The sequence below is a fragment of the Odontesthes bonariensis genome, chromosome 21 (genome assembly GCF_027942865.1).
Source record: "Odontesthes bonariensis isolate fOdoBon6 chromosome 21, fOdoBon6.hap1, whole genome shotgun sequence".
Taxonomy (NCBI): Eukaryota; Metazoa; Chordata; class Actinopteri; order Atheriniformes; family Atherinopsidae; genus Odontesthes; species Odontesthes bonariensis.
In genome coordinates, this window is record NC_134526.1 from 31,713,491 (window position 1) to 31,730,920 (window position 17,430).

The 17,430-nt window shown below is 41.5% G+C and overlaps 1 protein-coding gene across 1 annotated transcript; it reads left to right on the forward strand.

The window, feature by feature from the left end:
• Positions 1-1,952: 1,952 nt before the first annotated feature.
• Positions 1,953-4,194, forward strand: LOC142371544 (homeobox protein Hox-B1a-like). The gene is made up of 2 exons (XM_075454228.1): positions 1,953-2,784; positions 3,839-4,194. The coding sequence occupies exons 1-2, from the start codon at positions 1,953-1,955 to the stop codon at positions 4,192-4,194; spliced, it is 1,188 nt and encodes a 395-aa protein (XP_075310343.1).
• The last annotated feature ends 13,236 nt before the right edge of the window (positions 4,195-17,430 follow it).

The following is a 17,430-nucleotide window of genomic DNA, read 5'->3' on the forward strand; positions in this document are numbered from 1 at the left end:
GTACATTGAGCATATGAGACATGTAATGTTCACATGTTTTAGTATGATGTAATGATTACATTTCTTTTAAACAGGCAGTGTTGGCTAAAATGCCCAAAAATCAAATGTCATTTCATACTCCTGTTTACCTCATTCAGAGCTAAAAGACTTGATACAGCTGTGCTCAATGAACACAAAAATATTATTTCAGCAGAACATTGTAGAAGAATCAATGTAGCGTGTAGGAAAACTATCAACAGCATATGATAATAAAATTCTGATCTCATTGAGCTTCAGTCCCTTTATTTGTACTGAATTTTGCTAACACCGTTTTCACTTGCAACAAATTCATTAGATTTGGAAAGAATATTTCCTGGTCTCATTTGGAAGAATTTAAATGAAGATGGACACTCAAATCATGGCCCATGCTGTCCATTGTTCACATCCATCACAAGTTAGCATTCCTCCTGTTTGAGTCTCCAGCTAATGGACTTGTTGTTTAAGTGTAAATTCCCATATTTTAACTATGTACCCAGCCTTAACATGAAGTCTGTAAACATGGTGGTCTTTCTTTTTATAACCGTGGATCACAGTTCAGCCACCATTTGCTTTTTTCAGTATCATGGCTCCTTACCAGAATTGTATTGTTACTTCAGTGATTGCAGAGTTTATTAGTGAATACAGTTTGGGCCTTTAGAGATATTCTAATAGTATAACCAGAAAAACTTTGATATTATTTCTTTTATTGGAGGCTGTTTTGCTTCAGAATTCAAAGAATGCCTTTTCTATAAGCCAGAGACTGGCACAATAAAAGGAACACTGACTTTAATGTTTTAATTATTATTGAATGTGATGATATAGACCTAACTGATGGGAATTGTAGACAAAACTATGAAAATAAACCTGAAAAATCCTCTATCTTACTTTTGTGTAAGAATTGTCACAGGAGAACCACATGGTGCAATATATTTATTTTAGCCCTATACTTACAGTAATGTGAGATGAATCTGGCCTACGGCTACTCTGTAAAGTTATACAAACTCCAGTGTGATTCTGGAGGCCTTCCTGGTTATATTTCATTTGGTTTGGGAGTTTTTTCTGGCAGTATTTTGCAGGAAGGAGGTGTGGAAGCTGCAGACGGCTCTCAGCTCCTCTTTTATTCTGTGCCTCTCGCTTTGCTCTGACAGATCCGTGCTGATATCAGATTGATGGGCCGGTTTGATTGAAGTCTCTTTGTCGTGCTAATGTCAGTACGAGTGATGGATGAGGCGCGTGCGCCGTTTACCGCGCGTAAACTCCACTAGTGAACTGAAAAGAAACCCATCCCCTCCTCCTGTACATACAAACACACACACACACATGCACACTTTTTTTTTCTCGTTCCCGTGACCAGCTGACAACTTCGGGCCCTGGTCGCCATAGGCGACAAGCCACGTGACATGCGACAGAGGTAGGCCAGATCGGAAGAAAAGAATGGAAAAGAAGTGACTCGGAGGAGAGAGAAAGAGAGTTGAGGAAAGGACGAAAAGTTACGAACTAGAGGAGAAAAAAAACCTGAATGGAGGAAGATTGAGTAAAGGCCGCGTGCAGGTGAAGAGTTGACTGTATTTCGCCTTGTTTTCCACCCGCTGAGCTTTGGGAGCCCACAGGTTGAGTTATTGACACCGCTTAGAAACAGACAGATGCACTTAGCAACTCATTATTCAAGTGTGCTCACGTTGTTTTCAGCTTCTGCTGTTATTATATCTGAAACCATCTATTTGTTCTGTTGCGTGAATGTGGTAGAATTTTTTATTTTGATTTATTTGGGCCTTCTCTGTTTTATTTCTGATTTGTGTTCGCCGTGCAAATGTTTTCTACTGAAAACATTTCTAAATGTTATCTTTTTTTGAAGGTTTATTTGCAACTAATTGTGTTTCTTCCTGTCAGATCATTTCCATCTTTGTTCCTTCCCACCGTGCCTAAAGGCCTTCATGGACAAAATGAACTCGTTTGTGGAATACTCCATTTTTAACCGACCAGGAAGCGCTGCTCATTCTGCATCTAAGCCTGGATACCAACATCATCACCACCACCTTCCTCTGGATCAGCACCATGCCTTCTCCGTGGCTTCCGGCGCCCCCCACACGGGTCTCAGTGGTCCCATCGTTCCGGTTAACGGTGCGGGTGGTGACAGCGGGTACGCAGCAGAGGGAAGGACGTATGGGGACACCGGAGAGGAGAGTGGAGGGATGCACGAGCCCACAGGAGCGGGCCAGCATCATCATCAACATCCTTGTAATCATCTTGAGCAACAACAGCATCAGCATACTCACACTGATTACCACCATCATTCTAACCTTCACCAGAACCAAAGCTTACAGAGTGGAATATTATCTCCTTACACCAACCTCAGTGCAGCGAGCAGCGGGTACGCGGGCCAAGCGTGCGCAACAAACTTAGAGTATGCTCCCTCAACGGGTCCTCCAAACTCTATTCATCCCCAGTATTTTATGGAGGAGTCTGTGGCAACCACCTACTATAATCAATCAACGTTCCACAGCTCGGGCCCAACTTTCGGCCCCAACTACAGCGCCCTTACCGGGGCCTGCTGCGGGCCACAGGGGGCTTTCTGCGGCTCTCCGTACCCGCAGCAGGTTAGTGCAGGTCTGGAAACAGTGAGCTACTTGGGGCTTCCACAAGGAGGAGGGTATGGAGAGCTGCCGGTAAGCCAGGACAGAGGGAGCGTGGATGAGGATGGGCAGCAGGCCGGACAGGGGCAGACGTTCGACTGGATGAGGGTGAAGAGGAATCCGCCGAAGACAGGTGAGGAGTTTGCTGATATTTGACCTGTTCGGTGTCTCCAAGGTCACAGTTAAAGAACCATGAAATATATTTAAGTTAAGTAAAAATGTCCAATTTAATAGCAATTTGTGTGCATTGGCAAGAGACGAAGACCACTTGGATTGTTTCTGATGTGTAACACGGATTGTCCGCGCAAAGTAAAAACGCGTTGGCGAGGAGTTTGTTTTCAGGGGTTCAGCCGGTTAGTCGAACATTTGGGGAAACGCGTGCCTCTATAAGGGAAGAGGGAGCGAGTGAAATAACAAACTTATTCCCTTTATTTCTGACATTCCCTTCTTTCAAACTGCTCCATTGTGTTCGGAAGCACCCCCCCCCCCCCCCCCCCCGAGCTCCACTTAAAACATCGGTCTTATTCAAAAGCTCTCTGAAATACCAAACTAAGTTTTATCAGGCTATATGTGCGGTCAATTACAATTATAAACAATTAATCAGATCATTTATTGATTGATTGATTGATTTATCACATTGACCATAACCAGGGCCGCAAATCCAAGTCTACTGAATATGTGATCAAAAGCTTTTCAGCTTCTTATTACAGCGCAATAGATGAGAATAGTTTCAGTAAAAAAAAAAAAAGGAATGCGGATGCTTATATATTGACACCGAAGCATGAGTCATATGTGGACAGATAGCAGGTCTGGGTCCGCTGTGGGCCCCATCTGATCTCTCTGTCTTTGCTTCAATGGACACAGGAGGCAGCTTATTTCTTCCTTGGAAATCTGCTGCCATCTTTCAAAGTAATCCACTCTCCATCGCAGTATATAGCTAGGCCTACATGATGAAAACAAAATAGATCAACTAACGTAAAAGACGAAGAGTGGAATATTCATGCAGAATATCTGATTTACAGCGACAACGGATTATATATGTAGGCCTGTAGCCGATTTAAATTGACGCTGCGTTGCACCTCTCTTTGTATCAACATGCACACATATCTATTTGTGCGTCATCTAGTCCAAACAGATAGATAATGATGAAAAGAAATATCACATATTATATGTCTCCTTCTCCTCAGTCAAAGTGTCGGATTTCGGCCTGTCTGGCGCCCACAACAACGCCATGCGCACCAACTTCAGCACGAGGCAGCTGACGGAGCTGGAGAAGGAGTTCCACTTCAGCAAGTACCTGACGAGGGCGCGGCGCGTGGAGATCGCCGCCACGCTCGAACTGAACGAGACGCAAGTGAAAATTTGGTTCCAGAATAGACGCATGAAGCAGAAGAAGCGCGAGCGGGAGGGAGCCTCGGTTAACGTGCGCTCGTCCTCCTCCTCCTCCTTTGATCCCGGGAGTGGCTTCACCAAGGAGCCGGAGGACACAGACCAGTCGTCCTTGTCTACGTCTCCAGGCGCGTCACCGAGTTCGGAGACGTAGTCCGTGCTTGGGAACTTCAGTGTGTGATACTCCAACGCATCCCTTCTTATTTAGTCGTCTACATATTCAAGGGAAACTGATCCTGTCGTCTCATGAACAGCCTCCTTCACATGCCTTAGCTCCTGGTTTCCTATAAATCCCAGGACTCCTAACTGCACACCACCTAAACACCTGGGCTTGTCGCCTTCTCCTTCCTCAGGCCCGTGGGAAAAGGGAAACTGAAAACCTGATATTCATGCTCATAAACAAGCCTTCTGTTTGTTTGTTTCTGCCACCTAACACACCTTTCAAAGTGGAGTCCTAAAATGTGAAAGTATGGCCTGTGGCTGTGCTCCATTCTTATTCTTTCTAGGAACTGCTCTCCCTTTACTGCTGCATATGGGAATTTTGACCGATTACTTTTTGTTTAGTTGAGTATGGAAGTATATGGAAGAAAACAAATCAGAATATTTCAAAATTCATTTAGCAAAGTGTTTAATTTATCGTCATATGTAATGGATTTTGTATGTCAACTTTATTGATAATGTGTATATGTGACAGATGCGTTTTAATCTTAGAAATGAACAGAAACAATATTTTTTCCTATCTCTGGGCAGATGTGTTTAGTATATATAGTGATAGTCCCTTTGACAGAGTAGACCATTTTTGAACTTTGGACAATTTTTCTGCAATTGGTCACATGACAATGTCCACATTTGTCCTTTTCACAACCTTAAGCCTTTGACCTGGTGGAGTTCATTTGATGGAGTTGGCATTAACACTGTCCAAATCCAGGGTATTCATAGCTCTGTATTTTTGAAGACATTAAGCACAAAATGTTTCGACCCAGCCTCTGGTGCATGAAGATGATAGTAATAATGACTGGATGCACTTTGGTGTGTTTATATGATGTATCAGTAATAGGGTTTGAATGGAATTGGGGCTTTTTAACTGAATGTAGCTCATTTACTGCTGATATTTCTTAAATTGGACTGCTGTGGTGGTTGGCACTGTTGCCTCATGACAAGAATCTCAGTTAGGCCTTTTTGTCTGGAGTTTGCATGCATGTATGTGTTATCTCCACCTTCCTCCTCCAGTCTAAAGCATGTTAGGTTTCCTGGTGATTCTGAATGGACTGTAGGAGTGAGTGTGCATTCTCATTGGTCTCTGACTGGAGTCTGTCCCAGGTGTACTTTGCCATTCACCCGATGACACCTGGAACAGGCTCCAGCCCACCCCTGACCCTGAATTGGATAAGCGAGTATAGAAAAAGGATGTATTTTTAATATTACTTTTTCATTGTGCAGAAAACCCTGAACAAATGTAAGTTTGTGGTGTTTCTGTTATAGCTTTTACTTTTCATTGTTCCAAAAAAACCTGTCACCAACAGTGCATTCCACCTACTGTATTTAGTTTGTCACTTCAACACAAAGAAGAAGAATAAAACCTAAATGACTTTCACAGTAGATATCAGAAACTGTGGCTCATATTTCAGATATTCAGCAGTTTGGCCACAGCTGACACATGAGCTTTATATTCGTTTCTGATGACAAAATCAAACCTTTGTTTTCACCATTGAAGCTATTTTTTCTACTTTGATAGAGTATAATATGATAAAAGTTTTCTTTTTCTTTTTTGGAAATTTGAAGGGTTGTTCTATGTGTTGCTTTCTTTCCACACAGCTATGGCTTTGGTCTTTGCACTACATTAGATAAGGACAACATTTTTGGACAAACTCTTTGACGAAATTTTTTTCCTTTTGACCTTTAGAATGACTCCTGATTGGGACTCCTTTGGAATCTGATCAACACGTTTTTGATACGTTAGTTAGACTCACATTGATTTGGTGGGCTTCTGTGTGTATGCGCATGCTCGTGTGTGTGGATAGGGAGGCGTGATTTGAGAAAACTACTGTACTGAGTTTCCTTTGTTTGTTTTCCAATATTTTGCTGCCTATCATGTGAACTGCAAAAGATGTGACTGATATATATTTTTGAATAATGTTTTTTTTTTTTTAAATGAGAGCAGACTGACTGAGTTTTATTAGTTCTGCTGCCTTAAAGACATATCTAATCATGTTCTTGGTTTTTTTTGTCTAAAGCTACCTCAAATAAATGTTCTGCCAATCCACAGAGAGGCAATAGTTTCTTTTTATTTTTTAGATGATTATAAACAATCTAATATGAATCAAGCCATGAAACATGTTTCCAGAATTTCTAAAAATGGGAACTTTTTGTGCCCCAGTATGAAAGTTTTTAGCAGGAAGAAAACCCCCAGAAATGTTGGATTTGCAGCCAAGCAAATGCTGAAGTTAAAGGGATAGTTCTCCCTTTTGACATGAAGCTCTATGACATCCCATATTAGCAATATCATTTATGAACATTTTCTTACCCTCTGCTGCGTCCTGTGAGCAGAGTTCCAGGCCAGTTTTGGTGTTGATGAAGGTAGTCCGGCTAGTTTGCTAGGGTCCCGAAAATAAAGCGTTTTGCTTTTCAAAACAATATGCGTTCAAAAGAGTAATACATTTGCATCACCATTTGCTGTTTCTCTCTACCTTTGTATCACTGCGGGCTGTGTAAACTGTGCAGACCGAAGAGCAGACCGAGCAGTCCACTGCTTCCGAGCAGTAAACACCGTAACAGGTGCAGCTATCGCTAGGTGGCTGAACGCATTGATTCAAGGGAGGCAAAAGTAGCGCCAAGCGATGCGAGGTCTGACTTTTTCTTGCTAACGATTTTGTGATGCAAATGTATTACTCATTTTGAACGCATATTGTTTTGAGAAGCAAAACGCTTTATTTTTTAAACCCCAGCCAACTAGCCGGACTACCTTCATCAACACCAAAACGAGGCTGGAACTCTGCTCACAGGACGCAGCAGGGGGTAAGAAGATGTTCATAAATGATGTTGCTGATATGGGATGTCATACAGCTTCATGTCAAAAGAGACAAACTATCCCTTTAAGCCTAGTGTCAAATGTGGGGTTATGTGTATTTACATGATCTATAAAATGATTAGAACCTTACAATACCATAACCACCATTATCTTTCCGTAGAAAGTTCTTATTATATTTAACTTTCCATTTCTTGGAGGGATTGTAAATCTTCATTCATTCGAATGCTGTATATATCTCTGCTTGCTTACCAGTTCCACTCCAACTTGATGTCATGACAGAATGGGAAATATCTACTTTGATCCACAAAAAAAGTAGTGATTATACTTTTATTATTCAGCTGACAAAACAGATGAAGCTTAAGTTTCATGCTCCCCTTAAGTTTGATTACATCCAAAATCCATGACTTGCTAATGTTGGATTGGCCACAAATGCATGTAAGGAGGAAGAAATGGATTATGGGGGAAGCTAATTACTGGACTTAATGATGCTCCGAACACCTGAAATTTGAGAAACTTCTATTTGGTTGTCACTACACGTGTCCTGCCCAGCTTTATCCATAATTGCTACTCTCAATTCCTTACTTTTCCACTGCGCTCTTACCCATGAATGATTATGGTTAGGCAACAAAGGACCATATGGGTATGATTAATATACATGTTTAGGAAATACAAATCTAGAAAAAAATCACTTAAAGGTGGGTCTGTGATGTTTTCTGGAGCATTTTTTATCATATTGTCTGAAAACCTCCTCACGACCCCATTGCACCCACTAAAATAGAATGTTTGGGGAAAAAAATAATATTTTAGTCCATTGTAGAGGGTGTAGCAAGAGGAAATGTCTGACCAATAGAAGTAATGATGAGAGTTACTTCTATTGGATTCTGACACCGTCAGCCCCCCTCACCCCTCCCCCTGCGCGTTCACAGACTCGTGATTCGTTCATATGTTTTGAAGGCGTGGTTTCGAGGGGTGGGCTGAAGGGAGAGGCAAGGTTGTGTATTTTCAAAAATATAGCTTGCAGGAACCGTTTTTCCAAGATCTCATACCCCACCTTTAACAAACTGTTTTCAGTATCTTGAGTGCAAAGATGCTTCTTCTCAGTGACAAATAAAAAGCACTGCAGTCCCTTCTCCTCAGTACTTACCGGACCGTCTGTTGTCTTCATTTACTCATAGTCTAAAAGTCCACAGCCATGTCTCAGTGGCAACAGGCATTTCTTCTCATTCTCACTTTTGCAAAGGCTGTTGTTTTCCATCAGGTAGGATTCGTGTGACACGACACATGAATCACAGAATGTGTCATCCTTAACCATCTGAATTTTTGTAACGGTCTAAACATGTATTTTAGAACAGGATTTAACACCTAACCCTAACCATTCGCAAGTGAAAGTAATTAGGACATCAAGAAGTCACCAGTGGAAAGGGAAGTTCAAAATTCTTGTTGAAAACACTGCAGGTGCGGTCTGGATTCCATGAACAGAAGGGCCACAAAGCAAATGATTTGGAGCATAACAGCCAGCTTTTGCATTTTATTCAGCAGTCAAAAATCCAATTGTAATTCCTTTGTCCTAAACCATGGCTTCATAAGTGCTCCATTTCTCTAGATTCTGTTGAAGTTTTTGTAAGGTAATGTTAAAATTATTGCTTACATGGGCTAGAATTATATAACTTCAATATTTTTTGTTTTTCTTGTTGCAGGAAAGCTGTTGTAAGAAAAAGTGCATTAAGTGACAAATGGGAAGTTGGACTTTCAATTGTAAGTTGTGATATTCACAAAATAAATCAAATTTTGATTTAAAAGTTAATTCAAGGTAAACACAAGAAATTGTGCTAAAGAAACAAATAAAAGGACAAGACTTAGTGAATAATTCCCTATAATATAGATCAGTGAGCAGTGCTGACCAACATGTCATTGGGGTCATCAGGTAGGAACCGCCTTTCATTTGTCTGGTTGGGCCCAGGACACCTCCAGGAGGCTAGACAATGACCACTGGCGTCCCAGAGTCACCCCCCTAATGCCAGCCATCACTGCTCCTCACACCACAACCACCATCTTTTACAGCCACAAGCTACCTCAGCCTCTCACCAACTGCACACCAGTCACAGCGGGGTGGGGATGCAAACCCTGGTTCGGGTAGGGGGAGAAATAAAAGCGGTTAAGATAAGTAGGAATGGGATGCAAACCCTGGTTCGGGTAGGGGGTAATGAAAATATAGAGGGTGCCAGAGGTGGAGGCAGAACAAGACACACTAGCAGATTCAGCAGACAAACTCACCTAAACCGTCCTATAATCACAAAAAATGCCAGCAAAAACAAAGCCATACAACTCACTCTCACTAACTGCATTAATGTTAATTAATGATTAACTTAACTTTTCTGCTCAGTTTTTAATTGTTCTCTTTCAAATTAAGACCGAATGACATGATAATTCCAACATTTTAGTTGGTCTTCGGAGTTTGCATGTTCTTTTCGGCTTCCTCCCACCATCCAAAAACACGCATGTTAGGTTAATTAGTGTCTCTAAAGTTGTCCATAGGAGTGAGTGTGAGTGTGAGTGTGCATGACTGTGTGTCTGGTGTGTCTCTGTGTGGCCCACTGATGGACTGGTGACCTGTCCAGGGTGTACCCTGCCTTTCGCCTAACGACAGCTGGGATAGGCTCCAGTCCCCCGGCAACCCTAAGTTGGATTAAGCTGGTATAGAAAATGGATGGATGGATAGATGGTTGGTCTCCAGTTGGGCCCCACTCCCAGCTCTTGATGAAAGTGGTTCTTTGCTGTGAACCAGCAAAGGGTTGGTGCCAGTGTAACACACGTTTTTGGGTAATGGAGCCTGTGTTTTGTTGGTCAAAACAGAAAAAAAAATTCTAAGTTAAGCTTGGCTTGAAGCAGCACTGAAACCACTTTGGTATAAAAAATCCTTTTTACATTTACATCTGTATATTTCAATAACCCGTGTTACTGCTGTATGATGTGGAGTTATTTTAGTTTCAGAAAAGTTGAATAGTTAGTACTGACATCAAACACCAAAATATTTGTTTGCATGCTCATGATAGGAGATTTTTTTTCCCCCTTTGAAAATATATACTTTCAAATTTGAAGAGAGATGTTTTTAAAAAATTATAGTCACAAATTACTTCAGAATATTCCTGTTACATGATATTACTAAAGAGTTGATGGGCTCAAGCCTGCATTTGATATACAAACCCTGTCAAAAATATGGAATCACCAGTCTTGGAGGATGTTCGTTCAGCTATTCTATTCCACCTATAACATCGTAAAGGTGCACATTCTTGCTTTGTAAACATACTTCATACCAAAATTAAGAAAATTAGTTGAAAATTGTTTTTCATTTGTCATTAGTAGTTTAGCCTTAAGAATTCAAGCTATCATATAAGCCAGAGGAGTAGCAACAGAGAATGATCTTCCAGGGACGAGTCATGATTCCATAATTGATTCCTTTCCTTTTCCTTGACAATAATTACAGGAATTACTGCAAGTTTCTTTAACTTCTTACTGTAGATTTTAAAAAGCCAGATTTTTCAGCTGTTATTTTTGTTTGTTTGCTTACTTTTGACTAGTTAAAATAACTGAAAGGAGATCCCCAAACAGTGGGGATTCCATGCTTTTTGCATGGATTGTCTCTGTTTGAAGCTCAACTAACTGAGGACTACAGGTTTAGATGTGAATTACTGTAAATGTTTAAAGAAGTACAGAAAGCTGTATTTTTGTATTGAAATACCAATCAGGGCCCCCACATTATTAAGGCTATGAAGCCTCTGATCTTTGACTGAGGACACACACACACACATACAAATGCATTCACAAAAAACTTCCCTATTTTTGGAACTGTATGGAATGTATCCGGACTTTGTGGGTGGCTTGCTAGCCTTTCGACCTTTGAAGATCATCTGGGATATCTCAACATGTAAACATAGTCTTCCTCCAGCTCATCTTCATCGCCTTCTCAGCTAGTCCACGGACGCCTGAGCTGGAGCTTGGGTGGCGAGCTCAGTCATCACCTAATCTCTCTCTCTAACACACTCACCGGCTTGTTAAAGACCCCCCTCCCTCAGAACACACCTCATTCTGTTTCACTGCAGTGGGTGTTAACTGACTGCATATTTGAAGTCGAGGGTGATAGAAATAGAGGCCTTATACTCAACAGAGGAGACTGATCTTCTCCAATAATTACTCCTTCTCCTCCTCATAACCCTCTGTCCTGAGACACTGACTTTTTTAGTTTATCATATAAGTAGAAACTTCTTGTTTAACTTTGCATAAAAGCTTGGGCATAAATAGCATAAAAGCTATTCATTCTATGTATTATCAGTAATAACTAATCACACATATGTCCATTGCCATTCGTGGTCGGTCGCCAAGTTGGGATGGGACCATAGGAGAATTTTCCCGTGAATAAGAACATGAGTTACAGAAGTAGCAGCCAGCGGGTTTTTCGCTCCTGCGTGCTGCGAACAGTGGACAATTTTAATGGTAATGTTAAAGGTTTAAGTGATGATTGTTGGATTCAGTATTATTTGAGGTGCTGAGTTTTTACAGTGTTTAAATTGTTGGTTCAGGGTGTAAAAGTCGTACTATATGTTTTTCAGTTTTAGCTTTTAGTAAAGTCATTTTATTATTCATTATTCATTCATTATTATTGTGATTTCCTTGTTTTATCATTGCTTTTGCTACATATATATTCCCTTTTATTTCCATTTCATTTTTGATTATTAGAATAATTTTGTGTTGATTATGTGTGATGATTTTAGAAGTTAGATTATTTCTTTATTAAATCACTGATAAGTGATTTCAGGGGGAATGATGTGGGAGAGCAGGGCCTTGATGCTGCTCGATCCACATATTGGCCCTCATTTATCAAGCCGTCGTAGAAAGCATCGTATAATATGAGCGGAGAACTCGTCGTACGCAGAGGCTCAAGTGAGATTTACAGAACATGCATACCACACCAATCCCATCGTAAAACCGAGCGGCTGTTGATAAATCCGGCGGCCGAAATCCATCGTAATGATCCTAACCACGCCTTCTACAAAAGGCTGCACCTCTAGAATTTGCGGCATGGATAGACGAAAGGCGGCAAAGAAACGCTGTCAACAGCGTTGGTGATGTAAATCGCAGACCGGACGAGTTATGTATTTTCCCCTACTGTGATGGTCAATAAAATGTGATAAACTCCAGATTAAATGAAATCTAAAATTGAACGATGTTTTACTTTTTCTCCAATAAGATCAGGAAGAAGTGGTCCGATATGAAATTGGCCAAAAAAAGAAGGTCGCAGCTCTCCGACGCAGCATGTCACAAACGGGGGGGGGGTCCAATCCAGGTTTGGATTTTGAGTGCCTTGGAGGAGAGGGTGGCTGGCATGATCGGAGCTACGTCCTCATCGGGCGTGCCAGGGAAACTTGACACTGATGCGCCCATGCTAGAGCTCGAGAATGGTAAGAATGACTGCACACCCAAGACGTTTAAATAAAACAGTTGCTTTAATATTCAACACAAATGAGGTTCCTAATCAAACTAATATTTTTCATTCACAGATGAATCCGAAGTGGCATCCGGGCAACCTGACCCGCGCGACGAATACACGGCCCCGTCAACATCCGAAGCCTCTGCCTGCCTCTGCCCCCCGGTCTGCAGCGTCACACCGGCCAGCTGTGTTAACCACAGAGGTCCTAGAAAGACAAACAGAGATCGTGAAGTGGATGATGGCTTTAACACACACCATGCAATCTATCGACAGTACATTGAAAGACATAAATGAAACACTGAAGTCACAGAATAAATGCTGAAAGAAATCGTTGTTCTCCTTTCTTTTTTCCTTGAATAACAGAATGCTTACCAAAAGTCAGAATCGCTGAATACGTTCCTCTCTCCTCCTGAGCGCTCTTGGCTGTGCAGGCTGGTGGAAGGGATCTCTGGGTACGGGGTCCTCTGGATGTACATCTGGAAATGGCACTCCATTTTTTTGGGCAATGTTATGGAGATCCCCGCATGCAATAATAATATTGCATACCTTTTCGGACGTATAGGGTTCCCCCCGCAGCCGAGAGACAGATCCAGCTTTAGGAGCCCTGTACACCTCTCCACAGTGGCACGCGTGCGCGAATGCGCAGTGTTAAAGCGCCTCTCCTGTTCGGTGTGAGGGTGCGCAGTTGAATAATGAGCCATCACTCTTCCAATTACGGAGTTGTACTTGTTTAATTTATTTAATTTGCGTTTATGTTTATATTTATGTTGAAGTCAAATAAAACATGGGCCTTCTTTGAAGTGATAAGTCTGTAATTTTAACCAAGGGATTTGTTGCGACTCATGAGGCACGCACTAGTGACGCTGCTGTATTGCAGTCACCGCAAGTCAAAATGGAAAAGTGCGTACACCGGCCTCAGACCTGTCGTGGCGATTTCATCTTTCCTGCGTTCACGATGGATTTGATAAATGCCAACCTTTGCGCAGAAAAGAACGTACACACGACCTACGCACGTTTTCGTCTTACGCAAGTTTGATAAATGAGGGCCAATGTGTCTTGATGCTCCGATTCCTTTTTCTCCACAACAAGATCATAGTTAATCCTAATCCGTTATCTACCCATTGTTCATATGGCCTGAGGATGCTGGACTTTGGGTGGAACCCTCTCTGCATTTTGAGAATGTTTAATATGCTTTGCTGATTTCTTTATATCCTTAGCATAGCTTCTACTGCTCTGTGGCAATTCATCAGTCAGACTGTATAAATTGTGGCCTTGTAGGGATCTTTAATGATCCTAATTGTTTTCCTTAGCCAGTTTGGATCCTAACCATTTGTGCTCCCATGTTATCATGGAGTCCCGGCAGCTTTTTTTTGGTAGTATGAAAGGATGATGACAGGTCCTGGTTTCGTCAATCTTGCCATGCATGAGACTCATTGAACAATTTCTTCTAGTTATTGTGACTGATTTGTATTTTGGATCTTTCTTTGGTTTGCTTAGGTCCAACAGCCAATGGACCTAGGTTTGTTGTGATGCCTCTTTCTGCTACATAGCCATGTGGAATTACTTGAGCCAGGTCTATGCTTGATGCAATTGCCAACTCAGTAATTGCACAAGTGAACTGTAACATCAACACAGTTTCATATTTTGATGCTTGAGACACTGCACTCCTCATTTTGAACAATGAGTTCCTAGGAAGAAAATGACATCGCTACACTTCTAGAATGGCAGTAGAAGTTGTATAGGAAGTATATCATTCACGTGCAAACATAATCCCCTGATGTTTCTGTTGAAACGGTTTTTGAGGATCCTGGTTTGAATCTCAGCTGGACCTTTCTGTGTGGAGTTTGCATGTTCCCCCAAAGCTCAAGATGTCCTAACATCTACATCTGAAGACATTGTATTTCTTTAAGGCAGCAGTCAATGCAGCCACAAACTGACATCTCTGGGGAATACAAAGATCATATAAACACACTTGTGTCTGCAGTTGCTTTGGGGTATTATGCTAGTTTTCCACAATGAAAAGTCCTTTTCACATATCGGTTGCAGATTATCAGCACAAAAAAATATGTCCTCCTTAATCTGTCACTATTGCTATTTGGTTATTTACACATACAAAAGGAAGATGAGCACTTGATCAGTGTGTACTTCCACACAATAAAAGCAGGGTTGGAGAGTCAGCTGAGTAACTGCAGCATCACTGCTTAAAGTGACGTGTGCTATAATGCTGTCTCTCTCTCCCTACGCACACGGACTTATTCACTGTGGTTACAAACTCCTTTGCCAGCTCAGTGACGCATCAGTGTCAGATCAGCCTCAAAGCCTCATTCCACCTTTGTATTATCAAGCATGACATTGATGAACAACAGAGTCACATCAACCCTGGCTTGAAAGGCATATGTGAAAAGACCCAAAGGTAAACAAAGGTGGCATAATGAAGAACTTTTTGGTGGTGCTACAGTGGGATCTTTGTGTAACTGTTGACAAGACCAAATTAAAAAGAGAGGAAGACTGAGGATTATTTAAGACTGCATAGACTGGAGACCTCATGCAGTTTGACTCAAAGCTTTTTGAAAAAAGTTTTCTTTCCATAACTGAGTGTGTGTTCTTTATATGTGTTCATTTTTTTTGTATAATAAACTGACTGTAGCCATGATGTGCCATGGTTTTGTTTCTTCACTGTTATTCCTTACCTATGCTCATAACACAATACAAGAATATTATCAGAAATTATATTGCTTACTTTTTCAAATGTCCACTAACATTATCACATTCTTTTTTGTGATGTCACTGTAAACGATTAGACTTGATTTCATTTCAGTTGTATTTTTTATTTCAGTATATTTGTGTTACTATAACCCTGTATTAATACTATAGGAATATATTGATTAAAAACTAGGGAACACTACAGAGAACATAAACGTAACAATAGCAGTACTTTGTTCATTGTCCCATTTCAAAATATATGCTCCTTAATCTCCATCAATCCATCCATTCTCTATACACGCTTAAACTAATTTAGGGTCCAATTTAGGTTATCATTTAGGGCTGGAGCCTATCCCAGCTGTCATCGGGAGAGAGGCAGGGTACACCCTGGACAGGTCGCCAGTCCGTCACAGGGCTGTTCCTCAATCTATCAAAGCAAATACCTGTTTACAAAGAAACTGACAAGGAAGAAAAAGAACTGAAATATTAGGGCAAATAAAACATATTTTGTTGAATGTGTCTATACATGTATGTGTATTTCAGCAGTGGTGAGCATGTGTTCTGGTCTGTTTGCTGGGGTTAACCAGAGTTTAGTGAGGTCAGGGGTCTATGTCCACAGTGAACCAGTCCCCCCAACCCACTGACCCAGGACTGCTGCTCTGAGGAGTAACAGGTTTAGTCACGTTTCTTTCATATCATTTCATTTTATCATAGTTACTTACTGTATTGAACAAGCTCATTGTTTTATAATTTCATTACGTAGCAAAGGAGGGGATATCATGAACAAAATCCACCATTTTGAGTCTTATAAAAAACAATGCCAAGGAAAAGAGGTGAAACAAAATGTCATGAATCCACTTCAAATGATTTTCTTCTTCTCTTTTCTGGAAAATGTGCATGCCAGTAGGCTGCAGTGCTGAGGTCAGAGGTCTGAGGGCAGTGAAGGTTATCAGCCGAGACATTCTTGTTTATTCAGTGCATTGTCAGAAGACCCTGACCATCCAAAGCACACGAGGTATGCATAAGGTTGTGCTAATTCAACCCTTAAAGTAGATATGATTCTGTACATACTGCTTAAAATTCTATTAGCGTCACTCCCGAGTATAAAATAAGAGTTTTGTGAGACTGTCCTCTCCAAAATGTGTTCATGTTGCATTTGTACATGCAGGCAGATACAGTCAATAATTGTGTTCAAAGAACATGAAACCTCTAGTGGTCACGAGAGAAATTGAATGTGAAGGGTACAAATAGTGTCCATGATTTTTGTGTCTAAACCATGATTGTTTTTATTACCCCACCAAAGTAGTTATTCATTTCTAAGCCTTCATTTCCTACAGCCGACCAGAAAGTGAGAATGTTTCTTCACCACATGTTTTAAGGGGAACATACGACTTCTACAAGTGTTTCAGTTGGAGAACTTTTTGCCTCTGAATATCTCTTGTGTGTCTTTATGAGGCAGACAAGCCTGAACACCTGTGACTATTTGCTTTGGTCAGCGATGTGTATCCTCTGCTCATGTGTCCCCTTCACACCTACACACACACACACACACACACACACGCACGCATACAAACACGCACACACACACACATACAAACACGCACGCAACACACTCACACACACACACACACACACACATACAAACAAGCACGCACACACACACACACACAAACACGCACGCACACATGCATGCTGTGCATGGACGAGATAAACAAGCTATTGTACCATGTTCTTTCAGCACCCTGTGTGTGTGTGTGCGTGCGTGCGTGTGTGTGTGTGTGTGCGTGTGTGCGTGCGTGCGTGTGTGTCTGTGTGTGCGTGTGCGCGTGTCTGTGTGTGCGTGTGTGCGCGTGTGTGTGTGCGTGCGTGTGTGTGTGTGTGTGTGTGTGTGTGCGTGCGTGCGTGCGTGCGTGCGTGCGTGCGTGCGTGGGTGTGTGTGTGTGTGTGTGCGTGTGCGCGTGTCTGTGTGTGCGTGTGTGTGTTTGAAAGAACGATGGGGGAAACAGGAACAGCCAGAATGCATCAACCATTGTCAATGCTGGTCCAAAGCAGGGTCATATTCATCAACACGTGCACACACTCTACATAAACAGACACATTTGGCTATACTTGTGAGAACATTAGTCAGACATTCCATTTTTTTTTTTTTACTAATCTATCAGCATCACAATGTG

Excerpts from the sequence above, each read along its gene's own strand:
- LOC142371544 (XM_075454228.1), top strand. The coding sequence starts at position 1,953 with ATGGACAAAATGAACTCGTTTGTGGAATACTCCATTTTTAACCGACCA. Across the intron at positions 2,785-3,838 it reads GAGGAATCCGCCGAAGACAG|TCAAAGTGTCGGATTTCGGC; the intron begins GTGAGGAGTTTG and ends CCTTCTCCTCAG.